This window comes from Euprymna scolopes, chromosome 6, assembly GCF_053919585.1.
Source record: "Euprymna scolopes isolate OS-2025 chromosome 6, ASM5391958v1, whole genome shotgun sequence".
Lineage (NCBI taxonomy): Eukaryota > Metazoa > Mollusca > Cephalopoda > Sepiida > Sepiolidae > Euprymna > Euprymna scolopes.
In genome coordinates this window covers 30,907,983-30,933,458 of record NC_136487.1, presented here as the reverse complement: position 1 = coordinate 30,933,458, position 25,476 = coordinate 30,907,983, and the positions used below count along the sequence as shown (strand labels likewise).

At 26.1% G+C, this 25,476-nt stretch overlaps 1 protein-coding gene across 2 annotated transcripts in view; it reads right to left on the bottom strand.

Moving 5' to 3' along the window:
* Nucleotides 1-25,476, bottom strand: part of LOC145277603 (arachidonate 12-lipoxygenase, 12R-type-like) — a 135,909-nt gene that overhangs the window by 80,870 nt on the left and 29,563 nt on the right. For both annotated transcript variants that reach the window (XM_080129122.1, XM_080129123.1), the window contains exons 5-6: nt 20,033-20,158; nt 17,778-17,875 (exon numbers count right to left, since the gene is read on the bottom strand). In XM_080129122.1, the coding sequence (XP_079985248.1) occupies nt 17,778-17,875; nt 20,033-20,158 (224 nt within the window). The remainder of the gene's footprint in view (nt 1-17,777; nt 17,876-20,032; nt 20,159-25,476) is intronic.

The window sequence follows — 25,476 nt, the reverse complement described above, 5'->3', positions numbered from 1 at the left end:
ATAAGAATGTGAGTAAATACTATTTAATATACAATTGGTTGAAATGTGATATAATCGAAATAAGAATGTGAGTAAATACTATTTAATATAAAATTGGTTGAAATGTGATATAATCGAAATAAGAATGTGAGTAAATACTATTTAATATACAATTGGTTGAAATGTGATATAATCGAAATAAGAATGTGAGTAAATACTATTTAATATAAAATTGGTTGAACTGTGATATAATCGAAATAAGAATGTGAGTAAATACTATTTAATATACAATTGGTTGAAATGTGATATAATCGAAATAAGAATGTGAGTAAATACTATTTAATATACAATTGGTTGAAATGTGATATAATCGAAATAAGAATGTGAGTAAATACTATTTAATATACAATTGGTTGAAATGTGATACAATCGAAATAAGAATGTGAGTAAATACTATTTAATATACAATTGGTTGAAATGTGATATAATCGAAATAAGAATGTGAGTAAATACTATTTAATATACAATTGGTTGAAATGTGATATAATCGAAATAAGAATGTGAGTAAATACTATTTAATATACAATTGGTTGAAATGTGATATAATCGAAATAAGAATGTGAGTAAATACTATTTAATATACAATTGGTTGAAATGTGATATAATCGAAATAAGAATGTGAGTAAATACTATTTAATATACAATTGGTTGAACTGTGATATAATCGAAATAAGAATGTGAGTAAATACTATTTAATATACAATTGGTTGAAATGTGATATAATCGAAATAAGAATGTGAGTAAATACTATTTAATATACAATTGGTTGAAATGTGATATAATCGAAATAAGAATGTGAGTAAATACTATTTAATATACAATTGGTTGAACTGTGATATAATCGAAATAAGAATGTGAGTAAATACTATTTAATATACAATTGGTTGAAATGTGATATAATCGAAATAAGAATGTGAGTAAATACTATTTAATATACAATTGGTTGAAATGTGATATAATCGAAATAAGAATGTGAGTAAATACTATTTAATATACAATTGGTTGAAATGTGATATAATCGAAATAAGAATGTGAGTAAATACTATTTAATATACAATTGGTTGAAATGTGATATAATCGAAATAAGAATGTGAGTAAATACTATTTAATATACAATTGGTTGAAATGTGATATAATCGAAATAAGAATGTGAGTAAATACTATTTAATATACAATTGGTTGAAATGTGATATAATCGAAATAAGAATGTGAGTAAATACTATTTAATATACAATTGGTTGAAATGTGATATAATCGAAATAAGAATGTGAGTAAATACTATTTAATATACAATTGGTTGAAATGTGATATAATCGAAATAAGAATGTGAGTAAATACTATTTAATATACAATTGGTTGAAATGTGATATAATCGAAATAAGAATGTGAGTAAATACTATTTAATATACAATTGGTTGAAATGTGATATAATCGAAATAAGAATGTGAGTAAATACTATTTAATATACAATTGGTTGAAATGTGATATAATCGAAATAAGAATGTGAGTAAATACTATTTAATATACAATTGGTTGAAATGTGATATAATCGAAATAAGAATGTGAGTAAATACTATTTAATATACAATTGGTTGAAATGTGATATAATCGAAATAAGAATGTGAGTAAATACTATTTAATATACAATTGGTTGAAATGTGATATAATCGAAATAAGAATGTGAGTAAATACTATTTAATATACAATTGGTTGAAATGTGATATAATCGAAATAAGAATGTGAGTAAATACTATTTAATATACAATTGGTTGAAATGTGATATAATCGAAATAAGAATGTGAGTAAATACTATTTAATATACAATTGGTTGAAATGTGATATAATCGAAATAAGAATGTGAGTAAATACTATTTAATATACAATTGGTTGAACTGTGATATAATCGAAATAAGAATGTGAGTAAATACTATTTAATATACAATTGGTTGAAATGTGATATAATCGAAATAAGAATGTGAGTAAATACTATTTAATATACAATTGGTTGAAATGTGATATAATCGAAATAAGAATGTGAGTAAATACTATTTAATATACAATTGGTTGAAATGTGATATAATCGAAATAAGAATGTGAGTAAATACTATTTAATATACAATTGGTTGAAATGTGATATAATCGAAATAAGAATGTGAGTAAATACTATTTAATATACAATTGGTTGAAATGTGATATAATCGAAATAAGAATGTGAGTAAATACTATTTAATATAAAATAGGTTGAACTGTGATATAATCGAAATAAGAATGTGAGTAAATACTATTTAATATACAATTGGTTGAACTGTGATATAATCGAAATAAGAATGTGAGTAAATACTATTTAATATACAATTGGTTGAAATGTGATATAATCGAAATAAGAATGTGAGTAAATACTATTTAATATACAATTGGTTGAAATGTGATATAATCGAAATAAGAATGTGAGTAAATACTATTTAATATACAATTGGTTGAACTGTGATATAATCGAAATAAGAATGTGAGTAAATACTATTTAATATACAATTGGTTGAAATGTGATATAATCGAAATAAGAATGTGAGTAAATACTATTTAATATACAATTGGTTGAAATGTGATATAATCGAAATAAGAATGTGAGTAAATACTATTTAATATACAATTGGTTGAAATGTGATATAATCGAAATAAGAATGTGAGTAAATACTATTTAATATAAAATTGGTTGAACTGTGATATAATCGAAATAAGAATGTGAGTAAATACTATTTAATATACAATTGGTTGAAATGTGATATAATCGAAATAAGAATGTGAGTAAATACTATTTAATATAAAATTGGTTGAAATGTGATATAATCGAAATAAGAATGTGAGTAAATACTATTTAATATAAAATTGGTTGAAATGTGATATAATCGAAATAAGAATGTGAGTAAATACTATTTAATATAAAATTGGTTGAAATGTGATATAATCGAAATAAGAATGTGAGTAAATACTATTTAATATAAAATTGGTTGAAATGTGATATAATCGAAATAAGAATGTGAGTAAATACTATTTAATATAAAATTGGTTGAAATGTGATATAATCGAAATAAGAATGTGAGTAAATACTATTTAATATACAATTGGTTGAAATGTGATATAATCGAAATAAGAATGCGAGTAAATACTATTTAAAATACAATTGGTTGAAATGTGATATAATCGAAATAAGAATGTGAGTAAATACTATTTAATATACAATTGGTTGAAATGTGATATAATCGAAATAAAAATGTGAGTAAATACTATTTAATATACAATTGGTTGAAATGTGATATAATCGAAATAAGAATGTGAGTAAATACTATTTAATATACAATTGGTTGAAATGTGATATAATCGAAATAAGAATGTGAGTAAATACTATTTAATATACAATTGGTTGAAATGTGATATAATCGAAATAAGAATGTGAGTAAATACTATTTAATATAAAATTGGTTGAAATGTGATATAATCGAAATAAGAATGTGAGTAAATACTATTTAATATACAATTGGTTGAAATGTGATATAATCGAAATAAGAATGTGAGTAAATACTATTTAATATAAAATTGGTTGAAATGTGATATAATCGAAATAAGAATGTGAGTAAATACTATTTAATATAAAATTGGTTGAAATGTGATATAATCGAAATAAGAATGTGAGTAAATACTATTTAATATAAAATTGGTTGAAATGTGATATAATCGAAATAAGAATGTGAGTAAATACTATTTAATATACAATTGGTTGAAATGTGATATAATCGAAATAAGAATGTGAGTAAATACTATTTAATATAAAATTGGTTGAAATGTGATATAATCGAAATAAGAATGTGAGTAAATACTATTTAATATACAATTGGTTGAAATGTGATATAATCGAAATAAGAATGTGAGTAAATACTATTTAATATACAATTGGTTGAAATGTGATATAATCGAAATAAGAATGTGAGTAAATACTATTTAATATAAAATTGGTTTAAATGTGATATAATCGAAATAAGAATGTGAGTAAATACTATTTAATATACAATTGGTTGAAATGTGATATAATCGAAATAAGAATGTGAGTAAATACTATTTAATATAAAATTGGTTGAAATGTGATATAATCGAAATAAGAATGTGAGTAAATACTATTTAATATACAATTGGTTGAAATGTGATATAATCGAAATAAGAATGTGAGTAAATACTATTTAATATAAAATTGGTTGAAATGTGATATAATCGAAATAAGAATGTGAGTAAATACTATTTAATATACAATTGGTTGAAATGTGATATAATCGAAATAAGAATGTGAGTAAATACTATTTAATATACAATTGGTTGAAATGTGATATAATCGAAATAAGAATGTGAGTAAATACTATTTAATATAAAATTGGTTGAAATGTGATATAATCGAAATAAGAATGTGAGTAAATACTATTTAATATACAATTGGTTGAAATGTGATATAATCGAAATAAGAATGTGAGTAAATACTATTTAATATAAAATTGGTTGAAATGTGATATAATCGAAATAAGAATGTGAGTAAATACTATTTTATATACAATTGGTTGAAATGTGATATAATCGAAATAAGAATGTGAGTAAATACTATTTAATATACAATTGGTTGAACTGTGATATAATCGAAATAAGAATGTGAGTAAATACTATTTAATATAAAATTGGTTGAAATGTGATATAATCGAAATAAGAATGTGAGTAAATACTATTTAATATACAATTGGTTGAAATGTGATATAATCGAAATAAGAATGTGAGTAAATACTATTTAATATAAAATTGGTTGAAATGTGATATAATCGAAATAAGAATGTGAGTAAATACTATTTAATATACAATTGGTTGAAATGTGATATAATCGAAATAAGAATGTGAGTAAATACTATTTAATATAAAATTGGTTGAAATGTGATATAATCGAAATAAGAATGTGAGTAAATACTATTTAATATACAATTGGTTGAAATGTGATATAATCGAAATAAGAATGTGAGTAAATACTATTTAATATACAATTGGTTGAAATGTGATATAATCGAAATAAGAATGTGAGTAAATACTATTTAATATAAAATTGGTTGAAATGTGATATAATCGAAATAAGAATGTGAGTAAATACTATTTAATATACAATTGGTTGAAATGTGATATAATCGAAATAAGAATGTGAGTAAATACTATTTAATATAAAATTGGTTGAAATGTGATATAATCGAAATAAGAATGTGAGTAAATACTATTTAATATACAATTGGTTGAAATGTGATATAATCGAAATAAGAATGTGAGTAAATACTATTTAATATAAAATTGGTTGAAATGTGATATAATCGAAATAAGAATGTGAGTAAATACTATTTAATATACAATTGGTTGAAATGTGATATAATCGAAATAAGAATGCGAGTAAATACTATTTTAAATACAATTGGTTGAAATGTGATATAATCGAAATAAGAATGTGAGTAAATACTATTTAATATACAATTGGTTGAAATGTGATATAATCGAAATAAGAATGTGAGTAAATACTATTTAATATACAATTGGTTGAAATGTGATATAATCGAAATAAGAATGTGAGTAAATACTATTTAATATACAATTGGTTGAAATGTGATATAATCGAAATAAGAATGCGAGTAAATACGATTTAAAATACAATTGGTTGAAATGTGATATAATCGAAATAAGAATGTGAGTAAATACTATTTAATATACAATTGGTTGAACTGTGATATAATCGAAATAAGAATGTGAGTAAATACTATTTAATATACAATTGGTTGAAATGTGATATAATCGAAATAAGAATGTGAGTAAATACTATTTAATATACAATTGGTTGAAATGTGATATAATCGAAATAAGAATGTGAGTAAATACTATTTAATATACAATTGGTTGAAATGTGATATAATCGAAATAAGAATGCGAGTAAATACTATTTAAAATACAATTGGTTGAAATGTGATATAATCGAAATAAGAATGTGAGTAAATACTATTTAATATACAATTGGTTGAACTGTGATATAATCGAAATAAGAATGTGAGTAAATACTATTTAATATACAATTGGTTGAAATGTGATATAATCGAAATAAGAATGTGAGTAAATACTATTTAATATACAATTGGTTGAAATGTGATATAATCGAAATAAGAATGTGAGTAAATACTATTTAATATAAAATTGGTTGAAATGTGATATAATCGAAATAAGAATGTGAGTAAATACTATTTAAAATACAATTGGTTGAACTGTGATATAATCGAAATAAGAATGTGAGTAAATACTATTTAATATAAAATTGGTTGAAATGTGATATAATCGAAATAAGAATGTGAGTAAATACTATTTAATATAAAATTGGTTGAAATGTGATATAATCGAAATAAGAATGTGAGTAAATACTATTTAAAATACAATTGGTTGAAATGTGATATAATCGAAATAAGAATGTGAGTAAATACTATTTAATATACAATTGGTTGAACTGTGATATAATCGAAATAAGAATGTGAGTAAATACTATTTAATATACAATTGGTTGAAATGTGATATAATCGAAATAAGAATGTGAGTAAATACTATTTAATATACAATTGGTTGAAATGTGATATAATCGAAATAAGAATGTGAGTAAATACTATTTAATATAAAATTGGTTGAAATGTGATATAATCGAAATAAGAATGTGAGTAAATACTATTTAAAATACAATTGGTTGAAATGTGATATAATCGAAATAAGAATGTGAGTAAATACTATTTAATATACAATTGGTTGAAATGTGATATAATCGAAATAAGAATGTGAGTAAATACTATTTAAAATACAATTGGTTGAAATGTGATATAATCGAAATAAGAATGTGAGTAAATACTATTTAATATAAAATTGGTTGAACTGTGATATAATCGAAATAAGAATGTGAGTAAATACTATTTAATATAAAATTGGTTGAAATGTGATATAATCGAAATAAGAATGTGAGTAAATACTATTTAATATACAATTGGTTGAAATGTGATATAATCGAAATAAGAATGTGAGTAAATACTATTTAATATTCAATTGGTTGAAATGTGATATAATCGAAATAAGAATGTGAGTAAATACTATTTAATATACAATTGGTTGAAATGTGATATAATCGAAATAAGAATGCGAGTAAATACTATTTAATATTCAATTGGTTGAAATGTGATATAATCGAAATAAGAATGTGAGTAAATGCTATTTAATATAAAATTGGTTGAAATGTGATATAATCGAAATAAGAATGTGAGTAAATACTATTTAATATACAATTGGTTGAAATGTGATATAATCGAAATAAGAATGTGAGTAAATACTATTTAATATACAATTGGTTGAAATGTGATATAATCGAAATAAGAATGTGAGTAAATACTATTTAAAATACAATTGGTTGAAATGTGATATAATCGAAATAAGAATGTGAGTAAATACTATTTAATATACAATTGGTTGAAATGTGATATAATCGAAATAAGAATGTGAGTAAATACTATTTAAAATACAATTGGTTGAAATGTGATATAATCGAAATAAGAATGCGAGTAAATACTATTTAATATACAATTGGTTGAAATGTGATATAATCGAAATGAGAATGTGAGTAAATACTATTTAATATACAATTGGTTGAAATGTGATATAATCGAAATAAGAATGTGAGTAAATACTATTTAAAATACAATTGGTTGAAATGTGATATAATCGAAATAAGAATGTGAGTAAATACTATTTAATATACAATTGGTTGAAATGTGATATAATCGAAATAAGAATGTGAGTAAATACTATTTAATATACAATTGGTTGAAATGTGATATAATCGAAATAAGAATGTGAGTAAATACTATTTAATATACAATTGGTTGAAATGTGATATAATCGAAATAAGAATGCGAGTAAATACTATTTAATATTCAATTGGTTGAAATGTGATATAATCGAAATGAGAATGTGAGTAAATACTATTTAATATACAATTGGTTGAAATGTGATATAATCGAAATAAGAATGTGAGTAAATACTATTTAAAATACAATTGGTTGAAATGTGATATAATCGAAATAAGAATGTGAGTAAATACTATTTAATATAAAATTGGTTGAACTGTGATATAATCGAAATAAGAATGTGAGTAAATACTATTTAATATACAATTGGTTGAAATGTGATATAATCGAAATAAGAATGTGAGTAAATACTATTTAATATACAATTGGTTGAAATGTGATATAATCGAAATAAGAATGTGAGTAAATACTATTTAATATAAAATTGGTTGAACTGTGATATAATCGAAATAAGAATGTGAGTAAATGCTATTTAATATACAATTGGTTGAAATGTGATATAATCGAAATAAGAATGTGAGTAAATACTATTTAATATACAATTGGTTGAAATGTGATATAATCGAAATAAGAATGTGAGTAAATACTATTTAATATAAAATTGGTTGAACTGTGATATAATCGAAATAAGAATGTGAGTAAATACTATTTAATATACAATTGGTTGAACTGTGATATAATCGAAATAAGAATGTGAGTAAATACTATTTAATATACAATTGGTTGAACTGTGATATAATCGAAATAAGAATGTGAGTAAATACTATTTAATATACAATTGGTTTAAATGTGATATAATCGAAATAAGAATGTGAGTAAATACTATTTAATATACAATTGGTTGAAATGTGATATAATCGAAATAAGAATGTGAGTAAATACTATTTAATATACAATTGGTTGAAATGTGATATAATCGAAATAAGAATGTGAGTAAATACTATTTAATATAAAATTGGTTGAACTGTGATATAATCGAAATAAGAATGTGAGTAAATACTATTTAATATACAATTGGTTGAAATGTGATATAATCGAAATAAGAATGTGAGTAAATACTATTTAATATACAATTGGTTGAAATGTGATATAATCGAAATAAGAATGTGAGTAAATACTATTTAATATAAAATTGGTTGAACTGTGATATAATCGAAATAAGAATGTGAGTAAATACTATTTAATATACAATTGGTTGAAATGTGATATAATCGAAATAAGAATGTGAGTAAATACTATTTAATATACAATTGGTTGAAATGTGATATAATCGAAATAAGAATGTGAGTAAATACTATTTAATATACAATTGGTTGAAATGTGATATAATCGAAATAAGAATGTGAGTAAATACTATTTAATATACAATTGGTTGAAATGTGATATAATCGAAATAAGAATGTGAGTAAATACTATTTAATATAAAATTGGTTGAACTGTGATATAATCGAAATAAGAATGTGAGTAAATACTATTTAATATACAATTGGTTGAAATGTGATATAATCGAAATAAGAATGTGAGTAAATACTATTTAATATACAATTGGTTGAAATGTGATATAATCGAAATAAGAATGTGAGTAAATACTATTTAATATAAAATTGGTTGAACTGTGATATAATCGAAATAAGAATGTGAGTAAATACTATTTAATATACAATTGGTTGAAATGTGATATAATCGAAATAAGAATGTGAGTAAATACTATTTAATATACAATTGGTTGAAATGTGATATAATCGAAATAAGAATGCGAGTAAGTACTATTTTATATACAATTGGTTGAAATGTGATATAATCGAAATAAGAATGTGAGTAAATACTATTTAATATACAATTGGTTGAAATGTGATATAATCGAAATAAGAATGTGAGTAAATACTATTTAAAATACAATTGGTTGAAATGTGATATAATCGAAATAAGAATGTGAGTAAATACTATTTAATATAAAATTGGTTGAAATGTGATATAATCGAAATAAGAATGTGAGTAAATACTATTTAATATACAATTGGTTGAAATGTGATATAATCGAAATAAGAATGTGAGTAAATACTATTTAATATACAATTGGTTGAAATGTGATATAATCGAAATAAGAATGTGAGTAAATACTATTTAATATACAATTGGTTGAAATGTGATATAATCGAAATAAGAATGCGAGTAAATACTATTTAATATTCAATTGGTTGAAATGTGATATAATCGAAATAAGAATGTGAGTAAATACTATTTAATATACAATTGGTTGAAATGTGATATAATCGAAATAAGAATGTGAGTAAATACTATTTAAAATACAATTGGTTGAAATGTGATATAATCGAAATAAGAATGTGAGTAAATACTATTTAATATAAAATTGGTTGAACTGTGATATAATCGAAATAAGAATGTGAGTAAATACTATTTAATATACAATTGGTTGAAATGTGATATAATCGAAATAAGAATGTGAGTAAATACTATTTAATATAAAATTGGTTGAACTGTGATATAATCGAAATAAGAATGTGAGTAAATACTATTTAATATACAATTGGTTGAAATGTGATATAATCGAAATAAGAATGTGAGTAAATACTATTTAATATAAAATTGGTTGAACTGTGATATAATCGAAATAAGAATGTGAGTAAATACTATTTAATATACAATTGGTTGAAATGTGATATAATCGAAATAAGAATGTGAGTAAATACTATTTAATATACAATTGGTTGAAAGGTGATATAATCGAAATAAGAATGTGAGTAAATACTATTTAAAATACAATTGGTTGAAATGTGATATAATCGAAATAAGAATGTGAGTAAATACTATTTAATATACAATTGGTTGAAATGTGATATAATCGAAATAAGAATGTGAGTAAATACTATTTAATATAAAATTGGTTGAAATGTGATATAATCGAAATAAGAATGTGAGTAAATACTATTTAAAATACAATTGGTTGAAATGTGATATAATCGAAATAAGAATGTGAGTAAATACTATTTAATATACAATTGGTTGAAATGTGATATAATCGAAATAAGAATGTGAGTAAATACTATTTAATATACAATTGGTTGAAATGTGATATAATCGAAATAAGAATGCGAGTAAATACTATTTAATATTCAATTGGTTGAAATGTGATATAATCGAAATAAGAATGTGAGTAAATACTATTTAATATAAAATTGGTTGAAATGTGATATAATCGAAATAAGAATGTGAGTAAATACTATTTAATATAAAATTGGTTGAACTGTGATATAATCGAAATAAGAATGTGAGTAAATACTATTTAATATAAAATTGGTTGAAATGTGATATAATCGAAATAAGAATGTGAGTAAATACTATTTAATATACAATTGGTTGAAATGTGATATAATCGAAATAAGAATGTGAGTAAATACTATTTAATATAAAATTGGTTGAAATGTGATATAATCGAAATAAGAATGTGAGTAAATACTATTTAATATACAATTGGTTGAAATGTGATATAATCGAAATAAGAATGTGAGTAAATACTATTTAATATAAAATTGGTTGAACTGTGATATAATCGAAATAAGAATGTGAGTAAATACTATTTAATATACAATTGGTTGAAATGTGATATAATCGAAATAAGAATGTGAGTAAATACTATTTAATATACAATTGGTTGAAATGTGATATAATCGAAATAAGAATGTGAGTAAATACTATTTAAAATACAATTGGTTGAAATGTGATATAATCGAAATAAGAATGTGAGTAAATACTATTTAATATAAAATTGGTTGAACTGTGATATAATCGAAATAAGAATGTGAGTAAATACTATTTAATATAAAATTGGTTGAAATGTGATATAATCGAAATAAGAATGTGAGTAAATACTATTTAATATAAAATTGGTTGAACTGTGATATAATCGAAATAAGAATGTGAGTAAATACTATTTAATATAAAATTGGTTGAAATGTGATATAATCGAAATAAGAATGTGAGTAAATACTATTTAATATACAATTGGTTGAAATGTGATATAATCGAAATAAGAATGTGAGTAAATACTATTTAATATACAATTGGTTGAAATGTGATATAATCGAAATAAGAATGTGAGTAAATACTATTTAATATAAAATTGGTTGAAATGTGATATAATCGAAATAAGAATGTGAGTAAATACTATTTAATATACAATTGGTTGAAATGTGATATAATCGAAATAAGAATGTGAGTAAATACTATTTAATATACAATTGGTTGAAATGTGATATAATCGAAATAAGAATGTGAGTAAATACTATTTAAAATACAATTGGTTGAAATGTGATATAATCGAAATAAGAATGTGAGTAAATACTATTTAATATAAAATTGGTTGAACTGTGATATAATCGAAATAAGAATGTGAGTAAATACTATTTAATATACAATTGGTTGAAATGTGATATAATCGAAATAAGAATGTGAGTAAATACTATTTAATATACAATTGGTTGAAATGTGATATAATCGAAATAAGAATGTGAGTAAATACTATTTAATATAAAATTGGTTGAAATGTGATATAATCGAAATAAGAATGTGAGTAAATACTATTTAATATACAATTGGTTGAAATGTGATATAATCGAAATAAGAATGTGAGTAAATACTATTTAATATACAATTGGTTGAAATGTGATATAATCGAAATAAGAATGTGAGTAAATACTATTTAATATACAATTGGTTGAAATGTGATATAATCGAAATAAGAATGTGAGTAAATACTATTTAAAATACAATTGGTTGAAATGTGATATAATCGAAATAAGAATGTGAGTAAATACTATTTAATATACAATTGGTTGAAATGTGATATAATCGAAATAAGAATGTGAGTAAATACTATTTAATATACAATTGGTTGAAATGTGATATAATCGAAATAAGAATGTGAGTAAATACTATTTAATATAAAATTGGTTGAACTGTGATATAATCGAAATAAGAATGTGAGTAAATACTATTTAATATACAATTGGTTGAAATGTGATATAATCGAAATAAGAATGTGAGTAAATACTATTTAATATAAAATTGGTTGAACTGTGATATAATCGAAATAAGAATGTGAGTAAATACTATTTAATATAAAATTGGTTGAAATGTGATATAATCGAAATAAGAATGTGAGTAAATACTATTTAATATACAATTGGTTGAAATGTGATATAATCGAAATAAGAATGTGAGTAAATACTATTTAATATACAATTGGTTGAAATGTGATATAATCGAAATAAGAATGTGAGTAAATACTATTTAATATAAAATTGGTTGAACTGTGATATAATCGAAATAAGAATGTGAGTAAATACTATTTAATATACAATTGGTTGAAATGTGATATAATCGAAATAAGAATGTGAGTAAATACTATTTAATATACAATTGGTTGAAATGTGATATAATCGAAATAAGAATGTGAGTAAATACTATTTAAAATACAATTGGTTGAAATGTGATATAATCGAAATAAGAATGTGAGTAAATACTATTTAATATACAATTGGTTGAAATGTGATATAATCGAAATAAGAATGTGAGTAAATACTATTTAATATACAATTGGTTGAAATGTGATATAATCGAAATAAGAATGTGAGTAAATACTATTTAATATAAAATTGGTTGAACTGTGATATAATCGAAATAAGAATGTGAGTAAATACTATTTAATATAAAATTGGTTGAAATGTGATATAATCGAAATAAGAATGTGAGTAAATACTATTTAATATACAATTGGTTGAAATGTGATATAATCGAAATAAGAATGTGAGTAAATACTATTTAATATACAATTGGTTGAAATGTGATATAATCGAAATAAGAATGTGAGTAAATACTATTTAATATAAAATTGGTTGAACTGTGATATAATCGAAATAAGAATGTGAGTAAATACTCTTTAATATAAAATTGGTTGAAATGTGATATAATCGAAATAAGAATGTGAGTAAATACTATTTAATATACAATTGGTTGAAATGTGATATAATCGAAATAAGAATGTGAGTAAATACTATTTAATATACAATTGGTTGAAATGTGATATAATCGAAATAAGAATGTGAGTAAATACTATTTAATATAAAATTGGTTGAAATGTGATATAATCGAAATAAGAATGTGAGTAAATACTATTTAATATACAATTGGTTGAAATGTGATATAATCGAAATAAGAATGTGAGTAAATACTATTTAATATACAATTGGTTGAAATGTGATATAATCGAAATAAGAATGTGAGTAAATACTATTTAATATACAATTGGTTGAAATGTGATATAATCGAAATAAGAATGTGAGTAAATACTATTTAATATACAATTGGTTGAAATGTGATATAATCGAAATAAGAATGTGAGTAAATACTATTTAATATACAATTGGTTGAAATGTGATATAATCGAAATAAGAATGTGAGTAAATACTATTTAATATACAATTGGTTGAAATGTGATATAATCGAAATAAGAATGTGAGTAAATACTATTTAAAATACAATTGGTGGAATGTGAGCACTTGGGTCAGAATAACACTTTAATTTTGATCTGCAAAAATTACTAGAAACGAAGTAATAATCGATTTACTATATATATATATATACGACTTAATTATATATATAAATTTATATACGGCATCACCACGTTTATACACCGACTCTTATTAGATTACTGAAGTAAAGCAACATTGAGCCTGGTCAGTACCAGATGGGTGACTGATTTGGGAATTCCGGGCGCTGTATGTAGGAGAAAGTCGACACGTCCTGGCAGGATTTGCATAATCTGAACGTCGTCATTTCCCACTACGTGGATACACATGCGCCTGGGGACAGCTTGTGAATTTCACACATTCATGGAACTTCCCATTTTGTAGCAAGGTGGTTAAACCTGCATAGGGTTAGTACCATTTCTATTTTATACAAATTTAGCACGACTAATGTACGACAATTACTGATGATGATGATGATGATTCGCTATTCAAGCAAATTTGGCTCAGTTGATCCGAACCTGTCAGCGTAAAATATCGTAAAGAATATCTGGCAGTATTATTGAAATACCCCCTCTCCCCGCAAAAAAAAAAAAAAAAAACGGATTTAATCACAATTTTCAGTTAAGAGTTTATTTGTGCAAATATATATTTTGTTAAAAAAGTTATTACCAAAAACATACAAACATTCAATATATATATATATATATATATATATATATATATATATATATACGGTGGTCACAACTGATCAAGGCCCGGAAGCCACTCAGGGATAAGGGTTATTGCAAGTACAGTACGTTAGTGTGGAGATTTAATGAAGTGTTTACTTAAGGGGGCGGTTCATTAGGAATTTGCTAACGTTGGACTTGAAGACATCCAGGTTGTAGTCAGGTGGGAAGCAGGCAGACGGAACAGAGTTCCACAGGCGTGCAGTTCTAAGAAAGAAGCTTTGTTCATGGAATCTACGTTTTGATTTAGGCACAGATATAGAGCAGGGGAAATTTTTCACAGTGGATTCAGCTAGACGGGCGAGGGGGGACCAGAGGGAGTTCAGACGGGCACCTGCCATGGGAATAACGATAAAACAAGGATAGGCTCGCAACATCTCTTCTGTGGGAGAGAGATTGCAGAGTAGAGAAAAGGGCATGCCTCATTAAGCCACAAAGTCTATTTTGTACTCTGTCAAGGCAGGGTAGGCTGGTTTTAGCAGATACTGCCCGGATATGGCAGCAGTATTCCATCCTTGGACGTACTTGGCTTTTATATAGATAGAGAATTGCATCCGTAGTGAGATATCTTCTGGAGCGGTAGAAGGATCCCGCCATCTTTCCAGCGACCTTGGCAATAGACTTGATGTACGTGTTCCATTTCAGATCAGTAAAGGACAAACCCAGAAGCTTGTCAAAACATGGGGCTTCTCCTAGACGAGAGCCATCAATTTCAATTGATGCCAGATGGGGATCAGAGCGTTGATGATGTAAAGATAGGAGTTTGGTTTGGTATATAGAAACATACGTAATTATATATACAGGGATTAACAGTTTTTACACACAAATAGTTTAATATTGTAACTTTTATGTTCTTAAAGCCAACGTGACAAACTTTCTCATTCTCCCGCTCACTCTGGATCCAGTAAATGTCAGCTTAGACGGAATTAATAATTTCACTCTGCAATCCTTGTTTATAGATACTTATTTAAACGCTATAAGTCTTAACTGTATCAAATTGTGCAGGGAGAAAATTCTGCTAATAAAAGTTATAATTTATAGGATTTTGTTGTTAACAATAACAAGACAAACATGAATTAAAAGATTTTATGATGCCAAGTTGTGACCAACAACATGTTGTACAGTGAATAGATGTAATAAAATATTAAAATATATACATGATCGACAGTGAACGTTAACCGATTCTCAAATTAGAAGGTGACCGACATTTTGATATAAAATTAGGTTTTATAATATTAAGAATAAGACCACCGAGTGTTAACTATTACAATTGTCAAATAGTACGTGTTTGATTTTGTAGCCAGTTAATGATTAGGGAAAAGAGTAGACAATGAGAATGAAATGGAGAGAATCGAATATACCGATAAAAAACGAAATAAAGTTTATCAGCAAATGTGACGCATTTAATAATTGTTGAGTCTATAACTGACTACGTTAAAAAAGATGATGTGGTTTACATGTGGGAACTAGAAAAAAAAAGACTGAATTAATTAGCTGCATTCGCCTCGTTTTCAGTATATATGTGAGTTGGATTTATTTGCACATCAGTAGACAAAAGTGCTAATAGCAACACAAAGACTTGAGAAGAACACCCGAAATTAGACTTTGTCTTAAACTGGCCATACCAAGAACTGGCTGTTTGTCAAACTCTAACAACATAACTTTTCAATTGTAATCACATAGCGTCCAGGAAAAAGTTTATCTCAAACATTGTATCGATTTACTGATTGATTATAATGTTAGATTTGCGTATGCCATTGTTTTTATATTTTGTATATTCACGATGCTTTTTTTTCAGCAAAATAACTTGCTTAATTTCCTTGATCGAACGATGCAATGTGAAAGGGAGGAAAGACAGTCAAAGGTCTGGTTTCTATATAAACATGGAATGTTCTGTAACGCAATGAAAGTGTTAGTCTGAAAAAGAAAAGAGAAATGTTTGTCTAAAAAATACAAAGGATTGCAATAATGAAACAGTTGACAATCCTATAATGTGGAAACTAACCCACATAAACTACGAACACTAACTAGAAGCTTTAATAGAAATAAAGCAAAAACAGAACACACTCTCAAAGAGAACAAAGAAAACTAAGAAAACGACACAAAATATTAAGTTAACTACCTTACCCGGTAACTCCCTGAATAAATAATTGCATTGCCGACACAAACTGGTACCACAATAAATCGAGAAGTCCAAGGTGGGTAGAAAAAAAACGGAGAGAAAGCTCTTAGTAAACATCCACTAAAACAATGCGATCAGGACTGAGACTTTAAGAAGGCTTATTGTCACCCAAATTTCAGTGAAGTATAATAGTCATTGCCGGAGAGAAATCAATGGTAAGTAGCTGTTGCGATGAAGCAAAGTCATTTACAAAGGTTGTCGAAAGACGTGGGGAGTACTTGTTGTCATTTAGACTAGAGGGAACACTATGGCTTGTTGTCAGTAAACAATCTCTGATGATACATGGGTTTAAGCTAGTAAGTGAATAAAACTCGGATGAAATGAAACTTACTCTTCCGGAATTTCCGTGCACAGAGTGATGAGATTTGGGTTACATCCGACCAGACGTTGGTTACCGAACGACGAATCTTTTTTCCAGTGGTCTGCCGGCTGTTGCAAAAATATTTAATATTGATAAAACTGTGTAAAAATGAATAACACACACACACACACACACACACACACACACACACACACACACACATACACACACACACACACACACACACACATATATATATATATATATATATATAGCTATATCTCCCATCTTTTGAAAATAGGGTACGATTAAAAATATCTCCAGTATCAAATGATCCTTATACACTTTAAAGTTTATTTTATGTATGAAAACCAAAGGGAGCAGATATAACACATGAGGAATATTTGGAATTAAGTCCGCTCTTGTTATTTCAGATCATTTGAAACGAAAGCAGCAAATTTTAGTCTCCCCTCCATCAAAACCAGAGGTTTTTGAGAAATATCAGATATTTTGTAATTCGTATGCAAAATTAGGAAAACAAATGATTTTGATTGAAACATTTTATGGCTGTAAAAAAATGCCAAAAATAGGCTCTGGGTGATAGATGATTTTCTAAATGTGCGACGTTAATGGCAAATTTCCCATAGCCCACTACACAATTCAGGTAATTACATTTCCACTAAGCCTCCATTTGTCAAATACTGGCCAGTAGTTGCTGAGATTTGGAATTGCCAAAAGATGATATATATATATATATATATATATATATATATATATATATATATATAATCTTTTGGCAATTCCAAATCTCAGCAATATATATATATATATATATATATATATATATATATATATATATATATATACTGGCCATTCCAAATCTCAGCAATATATATATATATATATATATATATATATATATATATATATATATATATAAATACTCGTAGCCAAATTGAATATTGAAAATCGCATATCTTTGGTTCTATGGCACGTAACTACGTTACGTACATGCAAATTTGCAGGCTTTTTGAAGATTATAACACTATTCTATGGTTAAATTTTATGACAATTTGTAAAAGCAACCTATATTTTGAAAAAATAAAATATGACCAAACTTGACTGCATTTTTTTCTTGGTTGTCTCTCCTGTGGTCTTGCTAGGTCACTAATATATATATATATATATATATATATATATATATATATATATATATATATAAGCTGGACGTCTGTGTGTGGGTCTGGTCACGAATCGGCTCCTATATGGTTGACTATTATAGAAAACTGATCACATATAATGATAGAAGATGTATCGAGACGCAGGAATGGGTATGTTTGATCTGGCATAATGATGATTCATTAAAATTGTGGGGTCTGCGTACGCGCCTGGTCCCCAAAGTATGAAAATAAAAAATTAAAAAAGTTTACAAGTGTTTTTGATATAGATGTATATAATAATACTTTGATAAGTATGTTTTAACTTAAATAGGGATGGTATAATAAAATTGTGGGGTCTGCGTTCACGCCTGGCCTCCATAGAATGGAAATATGCACAAACTTTAATAAAGACTTTTCATATCTATCTACGTAAGTATACTTTGATAATTATGTTTCAGTTTGAAGAAATATGGTATAATAAAATTATGGGGTGTTCGTTCGCACCTGACCGCCATAGAATGGAAATATGTCATAAAGTTTAACAAGGTTTTTTAATATAGATCCACAGAATATTGTAATAAGTGTTTCAGTGTGAACAGGTATGGTATAATACATTATGGGGTTTATCTATTTTATTTTTACTTTTATCATATTTTGCTTTGGTTTTGATACCCCCAAATTCGAAACTATCTCTTTACAACCCTTTCTTTTCATAACCTATCAAACTTTCATAAATCAGAGTCCATTTTCTGTAGGCTGTTTTTGAACCCAGTCAACGACAGGCACTTTTGCTAGTATATATATATATATATATATATATATATATATATATATATATATATATATATATATTTATATATATACATATATATATATACTATTATTATTTAATTCACAAGAAGTCTTACAATAATGACGCAACGTTGATGGGCATATTACATGGTCTGTTCCTTTTGCACCTCTTTCTCTTACTGGTATTTATATTAGATTGAAGTATTGAAGTTTACCTTGCTTATATCAGGTAATATATATATATATATATATATATATATATATTGAGAAAGAGAGAGAAGGAGAGAGAGAGAGAGAGAGAGAGAGAGAGAGAGAGTTTTTGCTTATACTTACTGCTGGTTTTTTTAAATATTGGCTATACAAGTCATGTATGTCATCTAAGGAAGTCCAATGACGACGGATTAGTAAAGACTGAAAGTACTGAATTTTGCTCCAGCCTATAGGTATTGCTAAATGTATCTGCGAAATAGAAAACAAAAATATTTGCATAAATATCAACGACCTGTTCCGAAATACACGCACAAATATATATATATATATGTGTGTGTGTGTGTGTGTATATATATATATGTACTCAGTTACGGAAACTCATGCGACTTTGTGAAGGTTAAGTATTTTGCACAGTCCCTGAAAAAAGAACGTTCATTAATTAAATATTTATTTTTTTATGGTTTCTTAAAAATGATTGGTTCAATTTAACTATTACGCTTAATTCTATTCTATGTACATTGTATATAATTGCGTAGCATTTAGGATAGAATTGTATTTATGTATAACTAGCAGGGGTCACCCGGCGTTGCCTGGGTGATCGGCCCCCTTCCCACTCCGAGGGGTAACAAAAAAGTCACCCCTCTGGATTTACATGCTTGGTGCCGGCCTCCCCCCTTCAGGGAGAGATAATCCCCAGCCCCACCTTCAGGGAGGAGGGTGCCTGGAAGCTTCTCCCCCCCCCAAAGAAAAAAGTCACCTCCTCCTGGCCTCTTCGCCCCCCCACCCTTGGGGGGGGACATCGGCTCCCTCCTTTGGGGGGAGAAACTGCCAAGCTCCCCTCTTTCGGGTGAGAAAATGCCAGGCTTCCCCTTTTGGTGGGGGGATGGTGGCGTGGCCTTCGTTATAAAAATGGCCGGCCAGCTGAAAAAATGACATCGCCGAGGTCCCAACAAGCAAGATATGTGGAACTTTTAGACTGTCAATAATCAACAGTAATTTTTATAGACAGCGTTACAAAACTTCAAAATTGGATTGAAATAAAGAACACGATGATTTATACTGAAACTCATCTAATATTAATAATAAAAAAATAATAAAAAAAACACAAGTTGTTTGTTTAAGTATTATAAGCAATTGAATATTTCGTTGTATTATAGATTTTAAAGATTAGAATGCGTTCTTTAATTACTTATAAATTACATTTTAAAAAAGTGAAGGAACACGATTTGATTTGTAGTAAACTTGAAGTTTATTTAATATAATTAAATGAAAATTATGCATGTAAGATTATGAATATTTGAAGCAGAACACAAGCAAAACATTTGATATGAGTTAAGACAATAAACAAATATTAAAATTAAACTATTTTTTAATCAAAATGATTTTTTTTAAATCAAAATGAATTTTTTTTAATCGAAATGAACAATATTTTTTTAAAATCAAAATGAATATTTTTTTTAATCAAAATGAATATTTTTAATGGGTTTGTATTACTGTATACGTAGATTCGAAAAAGTTGTCAAAAAACAAATATATAACAAATAAATGTTATCAAAGGCAAGATAAGTTACTTTTCTACCATACTGGATATATTTTTCGTATTTTTATTCAATATAACATGTTTATTCAGCTCGAAAACCATACAGTGTTTACCGATGTATTGGAAAATTCAAGATGGCGTCTGACTCTCTCTTTAACACGGTAAGTTTGGGAAAAGGTGTTATGAATAAAAAACTGGATAAAATACTCTTAAAAACTCGCTCAATATATGTTACCGTGACATAGCTTGACATATATTCGGCGGGTTGTTAATAGTATTTTTTCTAGTTTTTTATTTATAACACCTTTTCCCATACTTACCGTGTTAAAGAGGGAATGAGGCGCCATCTTAAATTTTCCAATACATCGGTAAACACTGTATGGTTTTCGAGATGAATAAACATGTTACATTGAATAAAAACACGAAAAATATATCCAGTATGGTAGAAAAGTAACTTATCTTGCCTTTGATAACATTTATTTGTTATATATTTGTTTTTTGACAACTTTTTCGAATCTATGTATACAGTAATACAAACCCGAAATGAACTTAAGACCACGAGTGAACGCGCGTTTTTTTAGTTTAGTTTCATATATATATATATATATATATATATATATATATATATATATATATATATATATATATATATAAGTATTTTTAAATTTTATCTTTCTAGCTTTAAAAAAAAAGTTTTAAAATTTTATCAGCCGGCATAATTTATTTTTAAATATTGAAAAAATTCAGGAAAATTAATTTTTGCTAGATTTTCAAAACATGTGTGTCAACAGCTTAAAAAATCGTCTCTTCAAAAGAACATGTTTTAAAGAGGACGGTAGTGAACGTGTGTGTGTGTGTGCGTGTGTGCGCGTGTGCGCGTGTGCTGGGTAGGATAGCGTTTGTTTTCGTGTTGTGTGTACGTGTGTGCGGCTAGCGCCAGAATGGCGGACGTTGTGTCGGAGGTTGGAAGTTTCGTAATTTTGTAATTTGTAAATGGCAAGTTAGGAAAAAAATAAACCCTTCCAAGATGGACAATAAATAAGGCCATACTATTTTATGGTAAATTTAAGAGCGTAGGAACTATAGTTTTTTTAGGAGATGTGATTATTGGATTAACCAATTAGAAATCGTCTGTGGCACACACATCTCTGTTTTTATAGATATATAGATAGATTAATGTATATAAATAAACGCAGCCCAATAAATGTATATAAATAAACGCAGGCCAAACCAAATTTCTTGTATTTCCAACGTCCTTTTGAGCAAATAACATATTAAGTAGTAAAAACATCAATATCGTATGCATGCTTCATGCACCCCATAACCTTGGAATTAGTACATATAGATGTATATATATATATATATATATATATATATATATATAAACGCCATTTGAAATATGACCCCTTCACAGCCAAATTTCTGACCGAAACCCGATCATATCAATTTTCCCACATCTCAGTACCCTGTATATGAAATTTCGAGTCTGTAGACTAAAAATAGAGTTATTGCGTAGGGAAATGTACACAGGCAGACAGACAGACAGACAGGCAGACAGACAGACAGACAGACAGACCCACAGACAGACACACACAGACACGTTCACTTTTATAGATATATAGATATATAAGTTGGGACAATTAATCGGAATCGGGAATAAGAAAAGTTGGAACTTTTCAGAGTATCGGAATATCTATATCGGAAAAAATACTCTAATTTCCGATTCCAAAACCGATTCCTTAAAAAAAATGTTAAACTTAATTTTACATTGTTGGCACTTAAGATAAAATGATGAACATTTATTGTTTTTAAGTAGCTAGTGATATTAAAAACTATATTTGTAATAATCGCATAAAAAAGGATGTAAATTTATTTTAATTGTGCAAAAAGAAAAAAAAAAAAAAAAAGAAAATTTGGCTTTTGTCCGGTCATTGACAAACCTGACAAAAAACCTTTAATGAATTAGTGAGGTTTTCACACTTTTACGCTAGACACATTTTGACGCGAACGTGATCGGTTTTCGGCCAGAAATTTGGCTGTTAATTTTAGATATAGGTTCCTTGGACATGGATGTAACTTGATACCTTGATTTGAGCCCCAAACAATAAATGTTAAGGGGCCATAATAGGGGTCAAAGTTAAAAAAAGTGACGTTTGCGATCTCTACCAAATTACTCAGACAATTTCTGGTCTAAACATTTGAAATTTTACATAAAGGGTATTCAGAGGTAGGGCAAGCTTTTTAATCGGTTTGGGTCGAAAATTTTTAGTTACCAATATACAAATGTATGTATGTTTGCATGTCTGCCTAAAACTTTCGACAGAGGCGACGGATTTTCACAAGATCAGTATCGTTTTAAAGTTTGACCTTTCAGACGACAAATATCGAAAAATTGTCTAAAAACATTAAGGTCTTCACCTTAAACTGGGCACTTTTCTACAGGGGGTCGTTTTTTTCGCCGATATTTTTGAAAGTCATCATCTCATTTCGATTGTCTTGCCTTAATTAAAACCTACGTTACTTCCGGTTAGCGGTGGTCGTAACAGAAAAGACGTTTTTTATTTAAAAATACTTTTAATAATATGTGATAAAATATCAATAAATTTTCCGACAAAAATACATTTATTCAGTGTTTTGAATCCAATTAGTAAAACTTCTTACAAAAATACATTTATTCAGTGTTTTGAATCCAATTAGTAAAACTTCTTACAAAAATATATTTATTCAGTGTTTTGAATCCAATTAGTAAAACTTCTTACAAAAATACATTTATTCAGTGTTTTGAATCCAATTAGTAAAACTTCTTACAAAAATACATTTATTCAGTGTTTTGAATCCAATTAGTAAAACTTCTTACAAAAATACATTTATTCAGTGTTTTGAATCCAATTAGTAAAACTTCTTACAAAAATATATTTATTCAGTGTTTTGAATCCAATTAGTAAAACTTCTTACAAAAATACATTTATTCAGTGTTTTGAATCCAATTAGTAAAACTTCTTACAAAAATACATTTATTCAGTGTTTTGAATCCAATTAGTAAAACTTCTTACAAAAATATATTTATTCAGTGTTTTGAATCCAATTAGTAAAACTTCTTACAAAAATACATTTATTCAGTGTTTTGAATCCAATTAGTAAAACTTCTTACAAAAATACATTTATTCAGTGTTTTGAATCCAATTAGTAAAACTTCTTACAAAAATACATTTATTCAGTGTTTTGAATCCAATTAGTAAAACTTCTTACAAAAATACATTTATTCAGTGTTTTGAATCCAATTAGTAAAACTTCTTACAAAAATATATTTATTAAGTGTTTTGAATCCAATTAGTAAAACTTCTTACAAAAACACATTTATTCAGTGTTTTGAATCCAATTAGTAAAACTTCTTACAAAAATACATTTATTCAGTGTTTTGAATCCAATTAGTAAAACTTCTTACAAAAATACATTTATTCAGTGTTTTGAATCCAATTAGTAAAACTTCTTACAAAAATATATTTATTCAGTGTTTTGAATCCAATTAGTAAAACTTCTTACAAAAATACATTTATTCAGTGTTTTGAATCCAATTAGTAAAACTTCTTACAAAAATACATTTATTCAGTGTTTTGAATCCAATTAGTAAAACTTCTTACAAAAATACATTTATTCAGTGTTTTGAATCCAATTAGTAAAACTTCTTACAAAAATATATTTATTCAGTGTTTTGAATCCAATTAGTAAAACTTCTTACAAAAATACATTTATTCAGTGTTTTGAATCCAATTAGTAAAACTTCTTACAAAAATACATTTATTCAGTGTTTTGAATCCAATTAGTAAAACTTCTTACAAAAATACATTTATTCAGTGTTTTGAATCCAATTAGTAAAACTTCTCACAAAAATACATTTATTCAGTGTTTTGAATCCAATTAGTAAAACTTCTTACAAAAATACATTTATTCAGTGTTTTGAATCCAATTAGTAAAACATCTTACAAAAATACATTTATTCAGTGTTTTGAATCCAATTAGTAAAACT